Consider the following 26751-nt stretch of genomic DNA (forward strand, 5'->3'; position numbering starts at 1 on the left):
ACATGTTGTCAATATTAAACAGAATTTGCTCTGAAAACATACACTATGTTAACTCTAAGACTAAAAAAAGTGCTGGTTCCACAGATCAGATAAACTGTTCTTAATGTTTTGTGGAATTCTAATAGACGCCAGAAGTAAAAAAATTGTCAAAAATACTTGAAAATTGTCAAAAATAGTTATCAAAAAAAAATCCCCATAACTTCTAACAATATCCACTCTCACAACACAATGCAGGCAGTACTGAAATGAAATACGTTATAGCGTGCACCTGCCACAAGACTCCTCGAGTATTAATATTCGTTATATGCAGTTAAATTTTAGAAGCGCGCAACCATCGGGAAGTTTGCACGAAAATGAAAAATTACTGGTCAGGGAGCGGCGACCGCGAAACGCTGCATAAGAAACAACTAATGAAAGCTTAGAGCCATTCGCATAAATCTCCTTTACATTTTTAATACCAATATATCCAGCGAGGGGAGCCTCCGCCCGGGAAAAAATGTAGCTGAAGAAACTCGCGGACTTTCGCGTTTATATCTTATTTAAATACCACCAGATGCTGTCCGCTTATAAATGTGTATATTTTTTTAATCGGTGCCTTACCAGAGACATAATGGTATCAGCCGATCTGCCGTCAGCTGGTATGTAGATGTACAGAAGTTAATCGTGTTCGGTGGCTAATTTAAAAATCCCCTCTCGCCGCAGGATTCGCATGGTCGGGGCCGTCATTTCGCTACGGCCGCGTGATATCTCTTTTGACCCGTGGCTTTTTTATTCGCTTCGTTACCTAAGCTTTTTCGTATCGTATCGAATCTCGAGAAGTCGTGTAGTCTCATTAAAATAATACGGGGCTACTGGATAATCTTATCCGGCGTGTTCTGATCGCAGATTGGGTGCGCGTGCTCCGATAACAGCACGAGTTATTCCGACGTTGCACGCTCGATACGCTACTATACTTTTTAATCCATTTTCCAACGACATCTTCATTATTTGTACTACTGCCCGCACTATATATGTAGCATATATAGCTGTAACAACCAAACATGTTACACTACCTCATTTGACGATCTTCCGCAAATATGCCTTAGTATGTGGTGTTTCGGGTAAAATACGAAATGCAAATACCTTATAATATATTCATAAAATTATGTGTTACACATGTATGACAAAATCTCCGCGTCAAATAAAGTGGTACTAGACGTGGTATTTTTATTAAGAGCGTAAGCACCCGGTATCCAGAAAGCGTCTGTATTACGTGGGGTAAGAGCCGAGTGCACGACTGTGCGAGTTGTTTTATGTTCAAAATTTCACACATAATAAAGGGAAGCAATTCTTATGATTATTAGCGTGGAGACTGCGGGAATAATCCTGCGCTGTGACAAAGCCTGTGACATAATCCGAAAATTCTAATAACAATAAAATAAAATTGCTGCCGGTTTGTAAATTTAAAAACGGCATAGGGAAGGAGATTTGGTTTCCGCGCCACGGCGGCCGTTATCGTTACTTTGGATTTACCTTTTAAGAGTATCATGAATATAAGACGAACAAATGTTAGATTAGTTCAGCGACTGAAGAAGAAAGAAAGAAAGAAACGTTTATTAAAATAACAAAGTGTTACATGTTATTCTGGTCCCCACACTAGGCACAGCCTGTCCTGTGGTGGACTGATACTGATCAATTTATAATCATTGAATTCTATTTAAATTTATTTTACGCTTATCTTCTGTAAGTGCTAAAATGAGCATTGTGTGGCAGTCATAATTCCTCCGTTATTACTATTAATATTACACCTTAAGACTGGCTACGCTCCGGTGTTAATTCGAGCGAAAAACGACCTAACACAATTGGCATGCTGGCTTTTGTTTCCCTTTTCTAAGTACGATTTTGGTCGCTTTCACCTTGACGCCTGTTTAAATTATTTCTCCAGTTTGAAGCCATAAATTTAAAACAGACTTTAATTGTTATTTTAACTGCAAGCTTAACATAGTCTTCACGAGTCGGGGGCGTGAAAATATGTCTTAATTCGCATCCTATGACTAATATTCCATTTAAATTGCATTACCATTTTTCGTATATAATTCGTCCGCAATTTTTGTATATAATTAATTCGTGTGTTGTTTGTCATCTTTTAAATGTTTAAGTAGTTATATGTTCAAATTCAATTTTTGTTTTGGTATTTGTTTCTGGTACTGTAGTGCAAGAATTTTACCGAGAATATCGAATCAAAGTACAAAATAATGTTATTAAAATAACCTCGAAATTGAGAGGATCCTGCCTCGCAAGAGTGCAAATAAAAGGTGTTTAATCTGTTTCGACAAATCTCCAAGGGCATCATGTACGAAATTTAAATATTATTGTTGTTTTTGCAGAGTGCACGAAATTGAAGGGAAATAGAATTTTGCTCCGAGCCCTGGGGGACTCCAAATCGCATTTGACTGCTGACTTTAAATAAAGCTGAAGATGTTTTCTCAAATAACTAGAGTCGGCAGCGGCATGGCCGCATTGGGATTAAAAATCGATCACAATACCAGCAAAAGCTAATTACTTACTGAACATAATTAAATTGCGTAACCTGTATCGATCCTTTTGTTTATGGGTCTTCTTGATCCTTTCAATCATCTATCGACCATTGAGTTTCGGTATCATAATAATTGTCCATAATTATATATTCCCTTGAACGGAGCGCATCGTTTTTATTGTTATTTTATTTATAAAGTAATAATTTTTTCGTCGGACGCAACTCGATCAGGTTTTAAATTTGATTGATCCGATATAAAGATCGATTTAATAATAATCGAGTGTTCCGCTTTGGTGTTTTGCTTTTCTCTTGTTTTTGTCGATAAACGTTTTCATTGGATCGATTTTGTTTTCTGTCTGCTTTGTATCTGAATTTGGATGATTTATTAGCCACTAATTTTGACGTAATTCGTTCAACGTCTTATCGATTATAATTTAGTGCCATTAAATGTTTAAAACATAAGGATCAGAATTTGAATGGAAATTAAAAGCGGGCTCCCTAAATGTAGGTATGGTAAGTGTTTATATCGATGGGAATTAAGATATAATTTAAATAAATGATAATCATAACTGTAGGTCTCACATCGCAAACTTCAAGTTGTAGGCTTAAGGCTACTTAACATTTTACCACTGTATTTAATAAGTAGGTACTACGCACAATGCTCAACACATTCGTGGACTGATTAGTATCAAGAAAATGTTTTTTCCTATTGTTAAATGTGAATGTAGGGATTGTTTATAATAAATAAACAAAGTGGCATCTGCAAAAATGTAATTTATTGATAATTATTGAAATGTCAACGATTGATATAACTTTACTCCTTCCTTAAGCTACAGTTGAGACTCTGGATTGAATACAAAGACGCCTTAATTCGGCCTAACAAGCGTATTTTTTTTTTGTCTAGTGTGATAGTGCGCTGCCAAGTAAGTACTGCGTACGCAGGGACCACCAAGGGCACCTAAAGGCGCCTGGCTCGCAAATCTCGAGATGGCCAGATACGCCGCATACCTACGGGCCCTTAATGGCCATCCCTCGCTCGGGTAATTTACGTCGCATGTGCGAAACCGCTCTTAACTAAAAGCCCTCTAAATTACACCATACACCGGGATTGATTCCGCATTAATCTCGCGCCGCTCTTGTAGATTAACTTTTTATTATAAAACATAGTTTAATAAAATTTCGATCGTAAATTCTCACGCCCGCGGACGAAATTACTACTAATCTTTTTGATGTCTGTGACAGAAACAAAAATTGTATCAAGCCTTTAATTAATGTATTTATATTTAGGTATGGTATGTATATTGTTAGCAACAATGCACAGTTTTATACTGATATACATCTTCCGCCTTATCCCAAATCTAAACCAGAACATTTTGAGTAAGCTTTCGATATAATTGAGAAATAAACAATGTAAGGAGATACAACGTTTCAATTTACAAGATCTGCGGTAGCGATAGCTCGTGCGATACTCATACCTTTATTCTGCTTGTTATGGCGGCGCAGGACTCTTGTCTGCGTTTTATCTCAGATTTCTGTATGTCGATATGGGCCAGCTATCCTGCTTCCTCTTTATACAATACATTATATCATTAATTATGATTCCTATTGACTTTAAGATTACATTATAGTACGGATAGTTATTGAAACCTACATTAACATGTAGCTTGAGTGTTAAATAATACATGTCGGTTTTACTTAAATATAAATAGATCTTTGCCCTATATTAATCGAAGTTCTGTGAATCATACCTACATCCAAACATAACTTACTTTTGATATGTATGTTCGCTTGAGTTAGCATGCAAACATAGGAAACAAAATAGATATACAGATGATAAATGTAAATTATAATAACTACACCACAAAGGAGGCTTTTAATACTCAACGAATAAACCCCAAAGTACTTAACATCAAGAACAGAGTATTGTTTGCTCATATTGCAACCGTAATTAAAATGGCAGTTCGATATGGAACGAAATAATTCAACTCGCTAAATTCTCCATCTCGTATCTCGTTACATGATTTAGTTTAAAAAGCGACTTTGGTTGCTCTTTGAACAGAGATCATATTTCAAGAAATGCCAATGAAAGCTATATAAGTATAAGAAAGGGACCAATAGAATAGTCGTTGTATCGAACAAGATAGTTGCGGGGCTAGTAATGTTGTTAGCCTTAAGAGGCCTTATTCCTAAAGACGAGCGTTTTTTGCTAAATAGAACCTTTTTCATTCAAAATTATAAAGAAACTTTAAATGATTATTAAAAAAATGATAATGTTCCTAAAAGTACATATCTTAAGCTAGAAAGTCAATTGGTACTACTTTAAAATATGTCTTTTTATACTTCCGAAAAATCAGTTTTTTCGGAAGACGTTTTCAAATTTCGTAGTGGAATAGCTCGTTTAGAATCGTGATTGTGCTGTTAAAAATGTTATTTGGGGTAATAAATGATCACAATCCTATTTGTTATATCCTGTACGAGTTAGCTAATACTTTGACATTTTAAAATTTACTTGAAATGGTGGATAAATAACCTTCCGTATCCTCCCCATTTTTTCGATAAAAAGAGGTTTACATTATGTATTTTTCCTGCGATTCCTGCATTTTTTGTAACTCTTAAATAATATTATCCTAAACTAGAACTTCTTATTGACCTATAAGAAAAAAATCATACATATAAGACATACCTTTCTGTCGATAGATATGTTTTTAAAACACCTAAAATTCGAATAAAAGACACTGTGCTAACGCGAGCCCGCTCAGTCTGCGCCGAGCGCTCGAAGACAACGGACCTGCGTTTGATCGTCCGGCGCACCTGGCTTTCGTAAGCAGCGCGATAGTTCCGAGAAGTGCCGTAAACTGCGACTAAACAAATCTTGATCCTTTTTACACCTTATGCAATTTTAGCATTCGACATGCTTTTCATATGATTTTGGATTTTAAGTTATACGTGAAGTTTGTTGAGAGTTTGAATTATTATTATATTTTGGGACCAGGATGAGGTTCTGGTTCTCATGATGATGGAGTCAGGCAGAAGATGTTCAACAGAACTGCTATTCTACTTATCATAACTCCACCATGTTTGGGCTCATTAGATTTGGGCTGATGAGCACCATCGATCTAGATGAGGTCCAAGGTCTCATGATGGAGTCAGGAGGTGGTCAACAGAACTGCTATTCTCCTCATCATAACCCCATCATGTTTGGGCTCATTAGATTTGGGCTGACGAGCACCATCGAACTAGATGAGGTCCAAGGTCTCATGACGGGGTCAGGAGGTGGCCAACAGAACTGCTATTCTCCTCATCATAACCCCATCATGTTCGGGCTCATTAGATTTGGGCTGACGAGCACCATCGAACTAGATAAGGTCCAAGGTCTCATGATGGAGTCAGGAGGTGGTCAACAGACTGCTATTCTCCTCATCATAACCCCATCATGTTTGGGCTCATTAGATTTGGGCTGACGAGCACTATCGAACTAGATGAGTTCCAGGGTCTCATGATGGAGTCAGGAGGTGGTCAACAGAACTGCTGCTATTCTCCTCATCATAACCCCATCATGTTTGGGCTCATTATAAATAATAATAAATAAATAAATAAATATTATAGGACATTCTTACACAGATTGACTGAGTCCCACGGTAAGCTCAAGAAGGCTTGTGTTGCAGGTACTCAAACAACGATATATATAATATATAAATACTTATATACATAGAAAACATCCATGACTCAGGAACAAATATCTGTGCTCATCACACAAATAAATGCCCTTACCGGGATTCGAACCCGGGACCGCGGCGTAGCAGGCAGGGTCACTACCGACTGCGCCAGACCGGTCGTCTTAGCTCATTAGATTTGGGCTGACGAGCACCATCGAACTAGATGAGGTCCAAGGTCTCATGACGGGGTCAGGAGGTGGCCAACAGAACTGCTATTCTCCTCATCATAACCCCATCATATTCGGGCTCATTAGATTTGGGCTGACGAGCACCATCGAACTAGATGAGGTCCAAGGTCTCATGATGGAGTCAGGAGGTGGTCAACAGAACTGCTATTCTCCTCATCATAACCCCATCATGTTTGGGCTCATTAGATTTGGGCTGACGAGCACCATCGAACTAGATGAGGTCCAGGGTCTCATGATGGAGTCAGGAGGTGGCCAACAGAACTGCTATTCTCCTCATCATAACCCCATCATGTTCGGGCTCATTAGATTTGGGCTGACGAGCACCATCGAACTAGACGAGGTCCAAGTTCTCATGATGGAGTCAGGAGGTGGTCAACAGAACTGCTATTCTCCTCATCATAACCCCATCATGTTTGGGCTCATTATAAATATGTGGAAGGTCGTTAATAATAATAAATGTTTTATTAGGGTACCCCTACATGTAAAGAGGGGGCAGATATTTTTTTTTATCTACTACTTTTTTTTATCTGTATTCATATACATTCAATAAATTTTTTTTTAATCGGTCCAGTAACAACGGAGATATCGAGGAACAAACATAAAATGAAAAAAATAAATAAACATACAGACGAATTGAGAACCTCGCCTCAAATCTCTCAGATTTGAGGCGACGGTTAAAAAGTGACACATCATGAGCAGTTCCAATGCACCAAATGTCACTGTTCTGGACGTAAGTGCATGCTGTTCTTATAAAAATATGAAAGTCACTATAACTGTGATAATTTCCGAAAATATTAATATTATCAAAAAACGATCTTAGTAAACCCTTATTCATTTTTAAATACCTATCCAAAAATATATCACACGTTGGGGTTGGAATGAAAAAAAAAATCAGCTCCACTTTACATGTAGGGGGGGGGGGGGTACCCTAATAAAACATTTTTTTCTATTTTTTATTTTTGCACTTTATTGACGTGATTGATATACATATTGTTACTAAATTTCAGCTTTCTAGTGCTTACGGTTACTGAGATTATCCGCGGACGGACGGACGGACGGACGGACGGACGGACGGACGGATGGACAGACAGACATGGCGAAACTATAAGAGTTCCTAGTTGACTACGGAACCCTAAAAAACAGAAATCACTATTAAACTATTCTCTAATTTCAAGTTCCTAACTAAAATTTTCCTAATAAAAAAAAAACAAATTGATCCCGCTACAAACTTTCACCCCCTTTTTCCCTCTACTAGGGGTGTAAATTTTCATAATCGATTCTTATCTCTTCGAAATTTTGTTAATGCAATCTATATAAATTTCGACTTTCTAGCTTTCGTAGTTTCGGCTCAGCCACAGTATAAAACCAGTAATAACTCTTCTTACAAACTTCACGCCGCGCGGTGTGTCCCCCTCCCTCCCCTCGCATGCGGCGAAAACATGCGAAACTGGTGATTATTGGGCTGGACAGTCGGGGCCGCGTTTGCGCGCTGTGTTGACGTGTTGAGTTCGGGAGAAAATGACGTCAGCACCGAAGACATATTTTCGTTACTGTAGTGTTTATGGGTGTATGGAAAGTTCTCAAAATGCGGAAATGTCATTCTTTAGAATTCCTAGACACCCAGAAAAGTAAGTGGTTGTTATATATTTGCAGTGTTAGGTACATTATTGCTTACGTAAATGGCGTAAAAGTGAGATTTAAAGCTAGAATGACACATTAAAATCAATGAGGATTTATCTGTAACGACATTTAGGTAGATGCTGCGATCTATCTAGCTCGAAAGTTTGGTACCTACTTAAATATTGTGCAAACATCTATTCAAACATTTTATGTAAATATGATTTCGTCAGTATTTAAGAAACAAATACGTACTTGAATCTTTATTAGATAAAAAGGTAGAAAGAGCGTTGGTACTAGCATAGCGCCATACACAGTTACTAATACGAGTAGGACAGTAGGTACCTACGTTTCTAGTTCAAACGAATCTTTTTTTTATTGTGATGGATTGGGTGTATTCTAGAGAAAACATATAAAATGAACACTTAAATTAACGCTTTTGCAATTATTGTTACACAATCTACTATTGCGCGTATGAGAGTAATATATTTATAATGATTTTTTGTATCTTCAATACTGACTAATGTGGTGTCATGACGTGGTATTGTTATACTAAAACCTACTTACAGTTAATAGTACCTATTAGATTTACAACAACTTACATTGTACGAAGTCGATTATAGTAACGTTGTACAACCCTGCGTGACCTTGCGCAGTAGTAACGACCGCGCCGCCGCTGCCGGAGATTAACTACTGATATATCCTTATACTGTGGCTCTAAGGAGTAAGGGGTCTTAAGAATAACTATTCAATTGAGGCGTATCAGATATAGGCAGTTGCCAGTATTGAAATATAATACATGTTGACTCGGATGAATAGAAAAACATATTATCTTTTTTGTTCCAATTACTCTTTTGAAAAACCTAAAATACCATATAATGATATAAGTAGTTTATTTTAATGGCCCCTCATTAATTGTTTTACTTACGTCTCTGTTCTGACAAAGCACATTTTGAATAGGTCTGTAATACGGTTAACTGAAATCTTTGAACGATTCCGTAAGGTGCTAACAACGCAAGTTAATCAGACTGATCCCCTTACGATCTCCATTAGATAGACGCTATACCTTCCTAATTGAATAAGGGCCCAAATTAAACTGTGAATGAGTATGACCTCTTTCTATTCAAATTCACCGTATTTGTCTTTACGTATGGCCAGAATTAAGTGCCTCGAATCGATGCAGAAGATTAGGGCTTGATTGAAAGTTAGAGCTTAGGGTAGCGAGGGGGCCTCCAATTTTCTCGGTAATATGTTTGCTGTGTACTTGTTTAGTTACAGTTTGATTAGGTACTATTGAGATTACGGTGATTACAGAAGGTGAGCTTTATTAAAAAGTCATGTGGCGTTATCGTTTTCTTTTAAATAAATAGGCACATAAACGCAAAACATATATTGTTTAATGAAATGAGGTGAAATGGGCTCTATGATCACTGTCGCTCATTATGAGGCCACTGTTTGTGCTGGTAAATGTTTATAGATTTTTTTCATATACATAGTTATTTTACCTTTTTTCAGGTCATAATATTTGTTTTTCATTGTGAAAAACAAATATTATAAATAATTGCAAACGTATAGGTACTTACTAAATATATTAAAATAGGTAAACGACTAACCGAACTACAAGCAGTACTAATCGTTAATCCGTAAACATATCAGCAAGGACGAAATCTTGAACCCGAAATCGGAAGTTCCACCCCAATCATTTCCGTCAGGTTAGATTTAATTGAATGTTATGCAAATCCATCGGACTCAACAATAGTACCGGATTCCGAATGAGTTAATCCGTGTTTATATTCCTAATCGCGGCCCTTGCTCAAGGCTCTGTTACCGGTTTACTCACAGATAAATGCCGCTTTCCACACCAAAGGGCTTACGCTTCAAAGTTTATAAGGTAGATTTCACCCGAAATTCTAGCAGAAATTTGAATAAAAAGGCACTTGTTGCACATGAACCTGAAGGCGCGGAATGCCTCGTACCTGCACAATGAGCTGCTCATCTAACTTAAAATGTTAACACCAACCATTTCGTTGTTGAATTGGAATCATCGATTATTAAGTCTGAATGTGAATAGCGAACGTGAAGAAACAAATCGTATCTGATTGCAATTTCCTATATTGAATTCTGGGGGCACGTATTTAGGTACACTATTATAAATTCTTTCAATACGCCTTTTATAAGTTTGTATTATTTATCGTTTAGGCAAAATATTCATTTTGATATATTAATTTATTTAGAATATTTAGGCAGGTTGAGTATAATTAAATAAAATAAATAAATTATTACTATATTTAGGTTGAGTGTAATTTTAATATTTAGTGAATATAGGTACACACAACATGTATGTGGTGTAAAAAGCATTATGTGTGTATTATGTAGGTAGGTAGGTATGCGTGTAATGTAAGAATTTTGATACTTAATGTTCTTTTTTTTTGTTGCAGCTGAACTGAAAATGGATGTTCTTCGGGAGCGAGAAGTAAAAGATAATCTAGAACGACAACTTCTAGACGAACAGAAAATGAGAGGTATGTCTAATAGAAATATTATTCATGTAGAAATAAGTGTAAAATAAAAATTTTGGCGGAAACTCTAACCGATGAGTAATTCTTAGGATATTGTTTATTATAATAGCAAAAATCTCGCGCCATAACCTACTCGAGAACAACAAACTGCAGGATCTGAAAAGAAACAAATAAGGAGGAACTTCAAAGGCTTCATAAATCTCGATGGCCGCGCTCCGCATTCGCCACAATTAACAGGAGATCTTGTTACAACACCATTGTCTTCATCCCCACGTTATTTATTTCCAACATTAAAACTATTATATTCTCGTATAACGCCTAGTGCCCTATGTTGCCAATTTTCGTTCCGTGCCACCGGCTCATCGCCTCCTCCGTTATTGTCTGCTCAGTACAATGTAGGAGTATAATTGATACTATTTTTATAAGTATATTCACACGTTATAACTTGAGTCGGTTCTTGTTTATATTATCCGTTTGTGCCTAAGTTTTCCCAAGCTCGAGGCTTGCGTGTTACGACGTTTTCTTCGATTTATAGGTTCATTGATAGTTTTATCGCTCGCTTTGACGTCTTTGTAATCTCCATAATTACGCCATTTATTACGACAATTTTGTTTCGCTTCGTTGAAAGCTTCATTTGTTTATATGAGTACTTGACACATGTACTTAAAGGTTAAATTCGTAATAGTTGCTACGGTGCACGGTGTTTGTAATGACATTTAAATAACATTCATTTCTCAATCAACTATTATTTTATTAAAGAAGTGGCGTTTGAAATTCATGAATTTAAAGAGATGCCACAGATAAAAAACATAGAGATGAAGATACTATAGTTAAATCAGAATCTGAACTTATACTTTTAAACGAGCAATTCTTGTATATTTATTTATTTATATATACCGACGATCTCGGAAACCGCTCTAACGATTTCGCCGAAATTTGTTATGTGGGGGTATTCGGGGGTGAAAAATCTATCTAGCGTAGCCTTAGATCCCGGAAAACGCGAATTTTCGAGTTTTCATGAGTTTTTCTTTCGCGGTAGTAAACGTAAAATATGGTCGTTAATTTCGCCGCGCGTGTATCGATTCCGCTTAGCTCAGTCGTACGAGGTCGGTCTAATGTACGCAGATAGATCGTAGGTGTCAGAGTTTCGAATCCCGGCCAGAAATTAATTTTTTGTTTTTTGTCTTTTTTTGTTTTTCTATTTATAAGAGTTTTTTTTATCTAAAGACGTGATATATTAAAATAGAACCGAGCGAAGCTCGGTCGCCCAGATATTAGTCTTTAAAACGGCACTGACAATTTAAATGTCTACGCGACCGTGTATAAACTGTAGGCCTCACTATACAATACCTATGTCATCGTTTAGTGAGGCCTACAGTTAATACGCGGCCAATCATAGTAGAATTGTTTGATAACTTATCACGTTCAATATTTGCACCCTTTATCCGCGCAAAGGTCAATCGCTTATAATAAAACAACCCTTAGTACGCCAGTGAGACATTGGAATAGACAGGGAAAAGAAAACTTACTGAATGGAGTAACCTTTGTACAAATGCCAGGCGACACGGCGGCGGTGACCTAACGCCTTGAGACAAAGGGTTTAATTCTATTGACACAGATACTGCAACGAATATCAACCCTAACGGACAATTTATAGGGTCGTTATTACAGTTTTGACACAGAAGACATTTTACATGTCACAAACAACGTAAAGGTGGTGTAAATATTTTATCGCAGGCATTTCTCCTGTGAAATTGTAATATAAATTTAAATGTTAATAATGGGACGACAGCTCGCTGCGAGGTTGACGTTACTTTAATGAAAATAATTATTGCTTCTGTACATGTATTATAATTGAATGCCGCTAAATGCGAATAATACATGTGCGTAGAGTCTATAAAAAGTGTAGAACGATCTAGTTCTATTAAAAGTTGCTACGGGCAATGTTACAATTAGTAGCATATTAAATTGTTTTCTAGTCATCAATTTCATTGTCAATGCTTGCACTTAATTGCAGCTACAACTGTTAATGGATTTTACGAAATGGTCTGCAGTTCGTTGCAGCTATTTTTAAAAGCTTTCTGACATTTGCCACCAATTAGTGTGTTGCGGTCGGCATTTCCTTCCTAGGTCGTTCATTTCACTCTAAGATACAATATTTCTTTTACAGTGTCAGCTAGCATACAAAAACATGTGTAATAATAAAACTAACGAATTCGATGGTTTATGATAAAATAAAAAAAAAAACTTATCTAAAAATATAACTGTATCTCAGCTTTTAAACCTACACTAAGTTAGTTGATAATTAACTACAATGTACCTACACAAAGAATTTCACAAAGTGTATTGTTTTTAGTTGTCGAAGTCGGGAAATTTAATTTCTTCTGCAAATACTTTTCTTTTTTTTAATGTATAACTTCTTTTATTCACTTTCTCATTTATTGTTCGCGTGTGCGGTGACACGAATGTGAAGTGTACGTTTTTTATTTTTGTTCTATCACTACCTGTGAGTTCCTGTAATTGGGTCTTTGTTTTTTATGTTTGTTGTATTATCTGTGTAAATAGCTGTTGGTACTCCTTAAATAAATAATAATAAATAATAGTTAAAAAGTCGGTACCATATTACCATTCAGTGTATCCATATCCGTACATTAGCAATTTTGGGAGAAATCAGTTTTTAGCAATCGTGGCTCAATCTATTCGGCGTTTATTCCTCTCTGGAACAGTTCGTTGCGCACTAGTAATTACGATAAAAGGTTTAAACGTGATGACATATCGATCACAGATGCAACAAAGAGGGAATCGAGGCTCCATACATATTTCACACGCTGAATGAACTCGATTGCGACGTGAGCAATACTGTTAATTGCCAAAAACCAATCATCAGATAGCGCTCTCTATGCACGCGCTGTGAAATACACCTTCAGTTACAGCGGCCAATGGCCGCACGGCTATTGTCACCACTAGTTATATAATGTAGGCAAGAAACTAAAGTTACTACATATAACATTTATATTGTTTTGAACATACTTTTCTGATCAGTTACGTTTCTGTACCATTGCCTACACAAACAAGGAATGCTTATTGATATTAAAGGTGTCAAAGAAAACTCGATATTTCGAATTCAACGATTTAAAAATGCATTTTTAGGCAAACCACACAAAAAATATATGTACATGTTTATAATATTTTGAGTTTCAACTTCATTGAAGGCCATTTAAATGCAGCTCGCGCAATTTTAAAATTTAAAACTGCTGTCGATTCTGAAAACATCGCCCCGGGCTCGTAAAACATCGGAGGAAATGCATTAAAATAACGAAACTTCGTAATAACGCTTCAACCATTAACAGTTAAAGCTGGTTCGTATAAATTAAAAATCTATTTTTAATAAAATTCCTTTACACTTAATTAATACAACTTGGCAGTCTCTTAGATATCTTGAGGAAAACGCATGTGGCGAATGAGTTTTACGAAAGTTATGTTTGTAATGTTAGTTGTAATGTCTAGTGCCTACTTGCTAGTAGTGTGTAATGTGAGTAGAAATATGTCTTAACAGAGTTTTCTCAAGCAAAGTTTGTTCTACCATCCCATGTGCCAGTCAGCGGCCAGCAATAACAATCAATCAGGGAGGTCGATCGCACTGGCTTGAAAATTGGAATAGACCCGAGCCTAATCAACGTCCGCGAGCCATTCATAATAGATATTGTATTGAATATTGCTGTATCGCATCGGAATCTGCTGCCTCGGTAATGCGCTTCCATTTAGACAGGGATCATTGGACGATCATCTGTTTAATTAATGGAAATTGCGAGGAAATCAAAACGTTTTACTTGCTAAGTAAAGATAACTATTCGAGAATTTGTCATTGTTGTAAGAGTTTTGAATGATTCACGGTTATTTTCATTAGACTTATATTGACCGGGATATAGACCGTTGATTATCTGTTTGATTTCCGTGTTTCCGTGTCCAGTTTTCCGTAATCATGATGCATGCAACTGCGTCGAAATATCGGGAGCTCGACAAAAATCAAAAGGTAATCACGGTCTATATCCCGGTCAATATAGGTAAGTCTAATTTGTCATTGTTGTTCTGATTTCCATCACCATATTTGGTTTTTTTATCTTCATTTCATCATGTTTATTAAGAAATTAAGAAATCAGATTAACCGTAATTATGGGAAAATTATTGATTCAATCGACACAAATCATAGTTGAACGAACATTTTTTTAAGTCGTCGTCGTGTCTGTCAGTATTTTCGCGATTAAAAATTAAACTGATTGTCATGCGGTTTTCATTAGTCAATAAATTTGGTGCGGGTCGCAAATAGTACCTGCTAAAAGCGTAATTTGCTTCAAATACACATATGATTAATCTTCTGAATTGTTATGTTAGCTACTGGTTCTCTGAACAATAAATAAATAAATGTACATCTACCAAATATTGTACGAGTACCTATTTAAGAGGCCTTATTTCTAAAGAAGAGCGTTTTTGGCAAAATGTAACCTTTTTCATTCAAAATTATAAAGAAACTATAAATGATTATTAATACACGCTATACGGTCGGTGAAACGTCTAATATAATGACAAGCTAAAATTATCTTGAACTTTGATGTAATTCCAACATTTCCCCGTCATGGCTCGTCCCTGCGACCCCATATCACATGCTCTCTGTATCTGAGATGAAGTAGGTATAACTCTCATTGTACTCCAGATTGCTTAATTAAATAATATTTTCTATTCGTTTTAGCCTTGACCTGTGTCGCCATCTAGTGTTTGCAATAAATAGTACTTACATCGACCGAAAGAATTCTGTCTTAACAGTACAACTACTGCACACGAGATGGCGCGCGAAGAAAAACACATGAAAACTCGAAAATTCGCGTTTTCCGGGACCTAAGGATAAGTTAGACCGATTTTTCACCCCCAAAAACCCCCACATAACAAATTTCAGCGAAATCGTTAGAGCGGTTTCCGAGATCGTCAGTGTAAATAAATATATAAATAAATAAATAAATAAATAAATAAATAAATATACAAGAATTGCTCGTTTAAAAGTATAAGATGTAGGCCGTAACATTACGGCGTCTTGAAAGGGTTCGGAATGGAAATGTTACGCCAATTATGCGAACATTATGTTGAGAATGGAGGGTTATCGATGCTTGTTTGGATGTGCCTTTGCGTAGGGAATGTATATCTTAACACATCATAACGGAATATATATAGGTACGTGTTTTATGTTATTGCCGTTTTCATTTAAAATTTCATGGTATAAAATAAAGAGTTACTTAGCAATAATAATTCAGCCACTACGAATATTAATACGATTAATAAATACGACACAATTATTACATTGTATTACATTACATTCTCCTTTGAACAAACCGTTTTAACTGTATGGACGCTATCGGTCAATTATTTATAGCACATTGATAATTCCATTCCCCTTCTATTCCAAACATTATCACAGCCCGGACAGTCGAGTGATCAAATTCAAATGAAATTTAACAATCGTATCAACATACGTCAGTATCCGGCTACTACCTAGATACATGGCAGTGACGTTTGCACCCCAGTAATAAATTCTATTACGCCGAATGGCTGATGCAATGCAGTTAATACAGGGCGCTTAGTTGGTTGACTATTGATAGCGTTGATTTGGAAGTCAGTAGAACAATAAAGTCTGTAGATAGTCTACGTGCTACGTCCCTATAATGCTCGATTTGGTAATTGGAAACAAAATTGCTTAATGCGAAAATCTTACCTGATCCATCGAATGAAATTTCTTGACATCATATAAGTACATCATCGCAATATACAAAGGGTTAATGACCGGCTCCTGAGAATCCGTAAATGAGGAATGGGTTCATAAAAATACCGACGATTCCTGCAAAGAGTCCAGTGGGAAGATATCAAAAAATATTTCCGATACATGCCAAATCCCGACCACGATGCGACGTGCGACCTCGCCGAATACCGGGCCAGATACCCGCCGTGTACGGAATTCAATTACACTACACACTCGTATTATATCGTCTCTCTTAGGGTTCCTCAGGAAGCCGAACCAAATCGTAAAGGGAATACAATTTGCTTTTTTTAATATATTGATTAACTGCAAGGTTCCCATTTATAAGTATTTAAAGAATATCCTGTCAATATTTCCTTTATAAAACAGAAGTATAACTGATATTAATGAACAGTGAACAGTTGAACACGTCTTTCAATACGCAGATATAATACGGAACCAAGACTTTGCCGGCACTGAAGGTATTTTATTGTGATTTTTTGCAAGTGTGAGGTTACGAATTTATCGGCGCTACGAAAGTTTTCGTGAACGATGCCGGGTAAATATTTACACTCGAACGTTGCAAGGCGGTCGCGTTTTTTGCTTGAGGTTCGTTTGTGGCCGGTGAAAAATTGTTTCAGTCGGAACTTCCCGTAATTGCGTCGCTATTTAGAACACCATTTAACATAATGGTCAGCATTTAGCATCTTCGCTCCCATATATGTTACAAATATTTATCTATCTAACTTTTTCAGTATGTGTAATAATGTTCAATGTTCTAGTAGCAGTAGATAGAAAGATTTCTTCCAACATTTTAAGAAAATTATAACTACCTATAAATGTTTATGTGATACGTATCTAGAAATTGAGTATTCGAAATACAATATGAAGTCGAGAACGAATCAAATGCTTCGATGTTCTGGTGAAATGAAGCGCAGTACGACCCGCCGGCCGTGAGTAATGCAAATGATTAGATTTAGTCGACTGACCAGACCAACTCACTCGCTCTAATGTACTAAATGCATTGGAGGGCACGGAAAATAAAGCCTCTGAAACATACCTACCCTGTGGAACTTTGACTCTGCGAGCTTCGCGGCTACGAGTATTGCCGATGAGAAGGCCATTTTAAATGAAAAGCTCGTCTAAAGCTACTATTCAGATGTAGACTTTGTAAAGTATTAAATGCTTTGTTAGAGTGGTTATTTATTTTAAATCAACGTGTGTATTCGATTGTCGTATTGACGTGATAAAAGACCACTAAAGAGCGGTCTAAACAAAAAGATCAAACGAATTGCAAGGCATTATACATTTCACCGCTAAGTAGAATGCGCTGTTTGGCTCGTGCCGAGCTGCGGTCACAAAGATTGACTACCTTTTAAGAGAACCATTTATACTGCCCTAGACCTTATCAGGAATGGCATGAAGGAACTAATTGTATTCAAAGTAATTCAAAATGAACTAAGTTCACACTAACACCATAGAATATATAGTAGTACAAGTACAGAAGGCTCACTCCTTTGATGTTCACAAAATTCGCCATTCTATTAAATTCTTACCTACATTAACAAAGGGACTGCACGCGAGCAGCCGACATTGAATTCTATTGCGCCGCGCGAAGGTCGTCGCCACTGAATGGGCCGCGAACTCGCGGCCGCCGGCATGTACCTACTTGTAGCGCGGCGATGGGATCGCAGAGTGAGCTGCCCCTGCTAACACTATACTCCTACTTGAAGTAGCGCTAATAAAAATCAAGAGGAGGGGATAATGATATAGTGTAAATTAAAACAGTGCAAACTAGACATAGGCGTTTATAATCAAGAAGATATCAGTTCCGTACACGACGTTTAATTTAACAAACCATCATCATTCGTAGCGAGATAACGAAATGGAGGAGTTTCACAATGTAAGCAACCTCGTAATTACAACTACTGTAATTATAACCTTGTAAAGTTGTAGCTTCAGACAACCGCCATACGGGAACGATGCTAATCAAAGCCCTATTCAGATCCATTACGCAGGGAAAGCAATAAATACAACGCGTTCATAAAATCTCGCACAACAGCCGAAGTAATAATAAAATATTACACGAGCCAAGATTTTGTCTAATTAATTTTGTATACGTGTACTGTGGGGCTGCAATGTCTTGGGAGCACACAATGAGTCCGGGAAACCGAAGGCGAGTTCGTAACGAGATCCACGAAGATGCTAAATTAGAATTTATGATTGTGTGTGAAATTGTTAGAACAGGTTTCAATGTGCTTATATGATCCTGTTTCCCCGTAATAAGAAGGAGTCAAGTTTCAGATGAATCCGATGAAGTAATGAACTTTATAATTATTGATGCGCGCCCGGAATAAGACATTTTCAGGAAAAAAGCATGTACTAGTATCGATAAATATTAATTGAAATTATGCGATCAGTAGTCAGTTTCCAAATTACATTTACATAAATATATGTAATTGAATCTAGGTAACAACATAATATTATTATTATATACCTGGGTACATTTTCTAAGTTTGACGGAAATTTTAGTGACATTTAGTCAAAATATAATTTATGTTAACAGGGAAACTGGTGGTTAGAGTCCGCTTAAATAGGGTTGGGACGTAGTCGTGTCGATTTTACCACGATCGAATTGTCGATTTCGCTACAATCGAGCGCACACGCCATGTGCCGGTCGTATCGTGTGCTTGCAACCCGATCCGACTTGTTGCATTTTACCTACAAGAGACAGAAGTGTGGAAACCCCTATATTTAGTTTCAAACTGTTTATGAACTTATTTTCAAGTAGGATATTTTTCCAAAGTATTTAACAATGATGTCACGATGGCGTTAAGAAAAATATTAACTTTGTGACATTAGTAAAAGAATACGTCAGCAAATTTAGCGTTGCAATTCTCAATTCACAGAATATCTTCAAAAATTTAATAAATCGTAAGCATGAACTGTTTCTAAAACCATTTTTACAATGACCTTGTACTTAGATAACACGAAAGCTGCAACGGACAACGTTGTTATTGTAGTAATAAGGTACATTGTAATTGTCTATTTTAAGTCTCCGACAGGTATAGGGAAACAAAGTTGTAAGTTTGCATTTTCGCCATAACATACAAATTGCTAACCCAAGCGTGTGAACTACTGAACTGGAGTTGCGTGTTAGCGCCGGCTAGTCACTGGTCCAGTAGTTAGACCGTACTCTAAAATACACCTAAAATGTACAACACTAACATATTGATATGCTGTTTACAAAGCTAGACTTTATGTGAACAATCACATAATCAAAAGTTAAGATTAATGCCATTGATAGATTAACGAAAGCGTGTTTAAGCGAAACAATCCTTCCAAAGTAGACTTCTTCAAATAGAATTTCAACAGAAAGCTGAATAATTATCAGAAGAGTATTAAGTGGGCGCTTTAATTATAGAAACAAACAAAAACAGGAGTTTCCAGTGACTTGAGGGATTAACAAAATGAGTGGAAAGTTTAATTCGCAAGTGTTTGTTGTTCGGAAGAATTTCCATTTCTGGTAACATTAATGAAGTTTCTAAGCGCAAATCCAAGGTAGTAATCGGAAACAAAAGTAACCAAATCAATTACAAAACATTTATTTATATGTATGCTTAAAGAATGACTTGTAATAGTCATTAGTCATTATTAAAGTTGTAGTTGTAGTTATTATTAAAGTAAAAAACTGCATTTCTACATAACAGGGATAAAACTGGCATCGGATAAAAGTAATACTTAGATGCTAATGATTTTTACAAATCGTCGGGGATAGTGCAATACCGCGTATCTAACAAAACACATAGAGTTCAACACGGGAACAATTTACAAGGAAATTGGAACTTATTGACTTTGTTAGTTACGCGGTATTGCACTATCCCCGACGAAATATTGAATAACTTGACGAGTAAAAAATGTATGAGTAGGAAGCGGTCCGGACGTAGGAAACCTAATAATAATCGGGCATGGCCGACAGACCGCATCCGGTGTCTCGGGAGATATTGATCTCAAATTTTACTCTGCAACGTAAACTGCTGAACTTGGGGGCTAACCTGAACTTTGGGTGGCGATATCTATACTCACATTGTCGTGTTGTACGAGCCGTAAGCCGGAAAAGCTGAGTTTTGTGTTCAAGATCGGATCTCAATATTTACTGTGCAATAAAAGTTATCAATTACTTTCTCATTAGGGAATGAAGTTATATCCTGATCTATCGTTAGTTTTTAGGGTTCCGTAGTCAACTAGGGACCCTTATAGTTTCGCCATGTCTGTCTGTCCGTCCGTCCGTCCGTCCGCGGATAATCTCAGTAACCATAAGCACTAGAAAGCTGAAATTTGGTACTAATATGTATAATTGTATATCAATCACGCCAACAAAGTAAAAAATAAAAAATGGAAAAAAATGTTTTATAGGGTTTATTTTTTTTCATTCCAACCCCAACGTGTGATATATTGTTGGATAGGTATTTAAAAATGAATAAGGGTTTAAGGAACCCTTATAGTTTCGCCATGTCTGTCCGTCCGTCCGTCCGTCCGTCCGTCCGTCCGCGATAATCTCAGTAACCGTTAGCACTAGAAAGCTGAAATTTGGTACCAATATGTATATCAATCACGCCAACAAAGTGCAAAAATAAAAAATGGAAATAAATGTTTTATTAGGGTTTGTAAAGTGGGGGCTGATATTTTTTTTCATTCCAACCCCAACGTGTGATATATTGTTGGATAGGTATTAAAAAATGAATAAGGGTTTACTAAGACCGTTTTTTGATAATATTAATATTTTCGTAAATAATCGTTTTCCCCCCCCCCTCTAACTTTTGAACCATATGTTTAAAAAATATGAAAAAAATTACAAAAGTATAACTTTATAAAGACTTTCTAGAAAAATTGTTTTGAACTTGAAGGTTCAGTAGATAAATACGGAAAACTCGGAACTAAAGGTGGCCCGACAAAAATATTAATATTTTCGGAAATAATCGCTCCTAAAGGAAAAAAAAGTGTGTGAGTCGAAAAAAATCACAAAAGTAGAACTTTATAAAGACTTTCTAGGAAAATTGATTTGAACTTGATAGGTTCAGTAGTTTTTGAGAAAAATACGGAAAACTACGGAACCCTACACTGGGCGTGGCCCGACAGGCCGACACGCTCTTGGCCGGTTTTTTTAAATATATTTTACACATAACGAAATATTGCATTAGGTACTTAATATATAATATTTACTTACCAGATACAGTCAGAAAACTATTTTTTTCTTCACGCGCTTAAGAATTTGCCCATTCACTTCTCACAAAACGCAATTAAAATCGATACACCCGTTAGCAATGAATGATGTCCATTTCAGCGAAGCATGTATCAATGTATCGAATGCGAGAATCGATTGTAACATCGATGTCGATTGCGGGCTAATAAATTGTTTACATTGGACGGAGTACGATCATTAAGATCTTTGTTTACCGGGACCACACACGAGTAGCAGACGTCGGCAGAAGCCATACAGTGATTTTGATTGCAGGATATCGTATTAATGGAACTCATATCGTATTTATATTTTGCAACTTGAGGGTGTATTCTAATACGAGCTAACTATCATATACAATTTCCTGTCTCAAGTTTTGCTATAGTCTGTTGTTGTATCATCCTACATTATTGAAACCGTATCAATATAATGTGTTTGTACTTCTATATGCTAATGCTGCATTTGCTGCCATTCAGTTGTAAAACTTGCAAATAGAACGCTCAATTGAGTTAAATTTCACATTTCCCTCTGCTACATACACGAGCTACACTAGTCGCCAACCCAAGAATTTAACATTAACAATAAGAATGCGGCAATTTGAGGTAAGAAATCCTAAAAAGGAATGTTCCCGTTCAAAACTGTATCATTCATCCTTTTGGTGTTACGTACAAATGAAAGCTTAAATAATCTTGAATAAAAAACTCCTGAAAACCCTTAGTAGGTACCTAATATACAACACATAAGAAATCTACAAAACACGTGTCACATAGATATGTAGTTATTTCGTTCGCTTATCCCTTCTCTTGCCAAATCTGATCGATAATTAGTTATAAATCCAATAGTCATTAAAATCTGTTGTTTTCGTTTGCTAGCACCCGGGCGTGAAAGATGATTCAATTTATATTCTCATTGGGCAGCAAACGGACGGTTTATGCTTTCTCCCCGGCCATTTGAACGTAATTCCTGTTTTATCGACTTATTGGTTTTTATCGTGAATTCATTTGCTTGTTTATCTTGTCTGCAGTGCTGTGTTATTACGGGGAGCAATTACGGATATAGTGTTTATCTTTGTGTGTATATTAACTTTTATTCAGATTATTTGTAGAGTGTCATGAACAATCTGATTTTAGCGACGAAGGCACTATGCAGTTTTGAGTTTCAGTCTGCATAAATTATCAATCGGTAATTCCATGATAACTTGCGTTACATTTAGAACGCAAAGTTGTCAAACAAAGGTTATTTGTGGCTTGATTTCATACTTAAATATCTTTTTTTGCTGGTGCACCATTTAATTCAGTTAAATTTCATTAAACTAAAGTGGAAATTATTTGAAACATAAACATTTTCTGGCCTCAGTACACTAAAATGAGGTGGTAACTTTCGTTACAGAAATTGGACATGGGTTTTTAAAGCATCATTTAAATACGATTTTTTATTTCCATCTTAAATCGTGTCAGTCAAGAGTACATGTATGTTTATGTAGCAAAAAGGAATCTTAATATTTTTCAATTATGAAAATAAACATGCAAAACATTGGTAACTTGCGTTTCAAGAAATCAGTAACTTTTGTTACGTCCGAATGAAACGTATTTTTTTATAGTTAGTGATCGAAATATGAAGTAAAAGTTACAGAAGTAAAAAAAATACAGGATTCCTTGATTTTTAGGGATATGAGGGAAGGTTATATTATTTCCCCCAAAAAAGATATTCAGTTTTTAATTATTATTTGGATTTTTTTAAATATTATGTTATTTTAGTATTTTTCTAAAAATGTCAGCTACATTTTATAATTAGAAAAATCCCTTGAATATAATGTGAGTCTTAATTAGTTCAGTTTACGCACGTATCTTAAAAAGCACGCATTTTAAACTTTAAAAAAATTGGCATACTTACTTAGTTAAACTCAGTTTATTAAAAAAAAATCGGTTCAAGTAAGGTCTAGCGAGCCAAAGAACATTACCCCATAACCAGATTTTAAAAATTCTGACCTCAAAAAAATATTTTTTTTCGCTCTCTGCCATGGAATTACCCAATCCACCGATAAGTATTACATTTTTGAAACTTCAGAATCTTCAGATCCTATTTAATGGGAAATTGGCCAAAATTTACCAAACCTCCCCTTCATATTTAGTTTTAACTAATTAATCCCAGTTAAAACTAGCTTTCATCAAGACAATTGGGAAAAACTAGTTTTGACCAGTGAAAACGCGTTTTCACCAGGGTGTTATAGAAAACTAATTGTATTAAAAAAAAATAGTACATTACGATACAAGTGCGTAAAAAAGGAAGTTCAAAACTAGTGGGGATAAATTAATACACGACCGAAGGGAGTGTTTTAAATCGACACGAGTTATGAATTTCCTTTTCGCACGTGTATCGTACGACGTTTTTCAGTACAGCTACAGATGAGCCTCCGAAGTTTCGACCTGGCATATAATGAACCCACAGATTTCGGGAGATAGGTCATGCCGGGCGATTTGTATAGAATACGCCTGTCGCAAGGTCTGCGCAACCCACACAAAGCACCAGTAATTGTAAAGATAATGCACGCACACACCTAATCCACACACACTTGTAGCTGGACGCTCCTATTGCGCAATACACGCGCATCATTTCAATGGTTGTGTACATGCGAACGATAAGCGAGCGCGATCGCGCACGCACACAACGATAAATAGCGGGAACGCCTCGCCTCGTTTCCGAGAAAAATGTCTCACTGAGTGAATCGTTTTGTACACCGTTCATTGCGGCGCAAAACACTACACTGTTTACAATATGTTCCTTGTGTAGCCGCAATGTATAATGAACGTTTTAAAGCACAAGCAAACGTAAGGTTACATGGTACAACTCGGAGTATTACGTTGAATTCGTGTTTTATGTGAAATAAAAGGAAATAAATAGTATTTACCTATGAAATGTTATCCTATCGGCTTGGAAATTATTCAGGTCACTGCGATGTTTGCAAGTTATTATTGCACACTTCGGCATTTTGGATAAAACTCGTTTTTCGTCGGTGAACAGCGCGCGTGTACACTCGATGACAGCGGACGGCGAACTGGCGGCGGTGTAGGCCCAATGGGCCTACATCTGCGACCAGGCCGCGCGCGGCTTGTCCTCTCTATAGATTTTTTCCTCTGAGAATGAACCACTTCTCGCACTAGTACGAAAAAAAACACCATCTGTACTGAAAAACTTGTTTTTGCTTAAAACGTGCTTTTACGGTTACCAGGCCCCGTAGCCGAATGGCATTTCTACGACGCGAAACGAAAACGAAACGCCGCGAAAGGTAGTCTGGCGTCGCGCCAATACGCAAGAGCGATAGAGATAGATATCGATAAAAAAAATATACGAGCGTTTCGTTTCATAAGCGTTTGTGCCATTCGGCTACGCACCCAGATAATATGTAGAATTGCAGATGGTTCTACATTATTTTTTTAGTTGATCCATGTAGTTGCATTTAATGCACTTCCACCAAAACATGTACAGTCGAGTTCATAAATATGTGTACATTTCTTCACCTTAACTCTGTGCAATAAGGTGAAAAATGTACACATATTTATGAACTCGACTATAGGCGTAAATGGCATGTAATTCAATTCAGACCTGTGCCAGACGATATTTCGACAAAAACGAATTATCTAGAACCCTTTTAATTTAGATATGTACATTCTACTCGTGTGTATATATGTATGCACCAGAACGTAATCAAATGAAGCGCTGAAATTGATTCATAAAACCCTTTAGCCTTTGTTGACCAGAGTACTAAAATCACAGCGTCGCATATTTTTGAGTTTTTGAAACAATATTAACATATTCACAAATCAATATTATATTGGAAATTAGTAAGATGATAAAGGGGTAATGCATTGATTTAATATAAATATTTATAGTTTAATCGTGTAACGATTTTTAAATGCGTTTATTTATTAAATACATTGCCATATTAGTCAAAATTTGTTAGAAAGAGCATTTTAGACCTGTCTCTAAATGTGCCTCAATTTTGCTAATTACCTACTTCCATTTTTGACAGCCGTATTCTGTATTCTGATCGAGAAAATTAACTTTTCTAAAATTCCACTTATTGATCCTACGACACAGTAACATAATTCATTTAAATTTTTCAGTAGCTTATACCTACAAATGGGGTTTTTAACCATATGTTTAAAAAATATGAAAAAAATCACAAAAGTAGAACTTTATAAAGACTTTCTAGGAAAATGTTTTGAACTTAATAGGTTCAGTAGTTTTTGAGAAAAATACGGAAAACTACGGAACCCTACACTGAGCGTGGCCCGACACGCTCTTGGCCAGTTTTTTTCTTTAAGGAATATAGTTATAATACGAGTATAGGTATGTCTTGGACTATGAAAACAACGTAAATAAGATGTTCAGATATAAATTGCAGAAATAAATGAAAGATACGCCATTTCAATTTAGTAAGGGTTATGTAACAACGTTCTTGTCGGATTGAATCTTCCAAGAATTCATCACGCCGGAACGCAATCCGCTTTGATCGCAATTTGTTACAAATCACCAACAATCGCACACTCAATTTAATTTAATAAACTGTCAAAAGCCGTCTCTACCTGTTAGTGTTTACAAATGGACCGGACATGCGTTTCCCGCCTCGGTTTCCCGATAGGGGGCTACGATTCGCACCCCCATGATGAATTCACCTTTTATTTTGTCCCACTCGACTCGATTGAGAGTGATTTTTGAGCGTGAATGGGCAGCCAGAGTAATTTGCCACTGACAAGGCGAAATTAATGTTGAAAGCCATAAAAGATGGACCAAAAGGTTCGTTATACTTATGTTGAATACGTCTCGTAGAAAATGCATAAATATGGTTTGTAGGTTCCAAATTCCAAATTTAAAGTAACTAAAGTTGAACCAAAACAATAGCTTTTATAGAATCTACATAAAATAAAAGAGTAACGTAGGTACATAACCCCATTAAGACTAGAAACGGCAGAACGCTATGCTGGCGCCATCTACGAGTATGACAATCGTTGGCCGCTTGCATTATAAGTATCTCTGTATAACTTACCTATACTTGTTCTCTTAGTATACCTGCAAGTCGAGTAGAATCTTAGCTATGTATCCGAGGGACCCTTGGAATAGTTGTAAGACAATAAATTATTTAATAACCCCCAGATCTGTGCTCGACCCGTGCGC

The 26751-nt window shown here is 36.4% G+C and overlaps 1 protein-coding gene across 4 annotated transcripts in view; it reads left to right on the forward strand.

The window, feature by feature from the left end:
* The window catches only part of LOC125232634 (dachshund homolog 1), a 189451-nt gene that overhangs the window by 134379 nt on the left and 28321 nt on the right, over nt 1–26751 (forward strand). For all 4 annotated transcript variants that reach the window (XM_048138383.1, XM_048138390.1, XM_048138399.1 and 1 more), the window contains one exon: nt 10475–10558. In XM_048138383.1, coding sequence (XP_047994340.1) covers nt 10475–10558 — 84 coding nt within the window. The remainder of the gene's footprint in view (nt 1–10474; nt 10559–26751) is intronic.

This window comes from Leguminivora glycinivorella, chromosome 1 (assembly GCF_023078275.1).
Source record: "Leguminivora glycinivorella isolate SPB_JAAS2020 chromosome 1, LegGlyc_1.1, whole genome shotgun sequence".
In the NCBI taxonomy this organism is placed as follows: domain Eukaryota; kingdom Metazoa; phylum Arthropoda; class Insecta; order Lepidoptera; family Tortricidae; genus Leguminivora; species Leguminivora glycinivorella.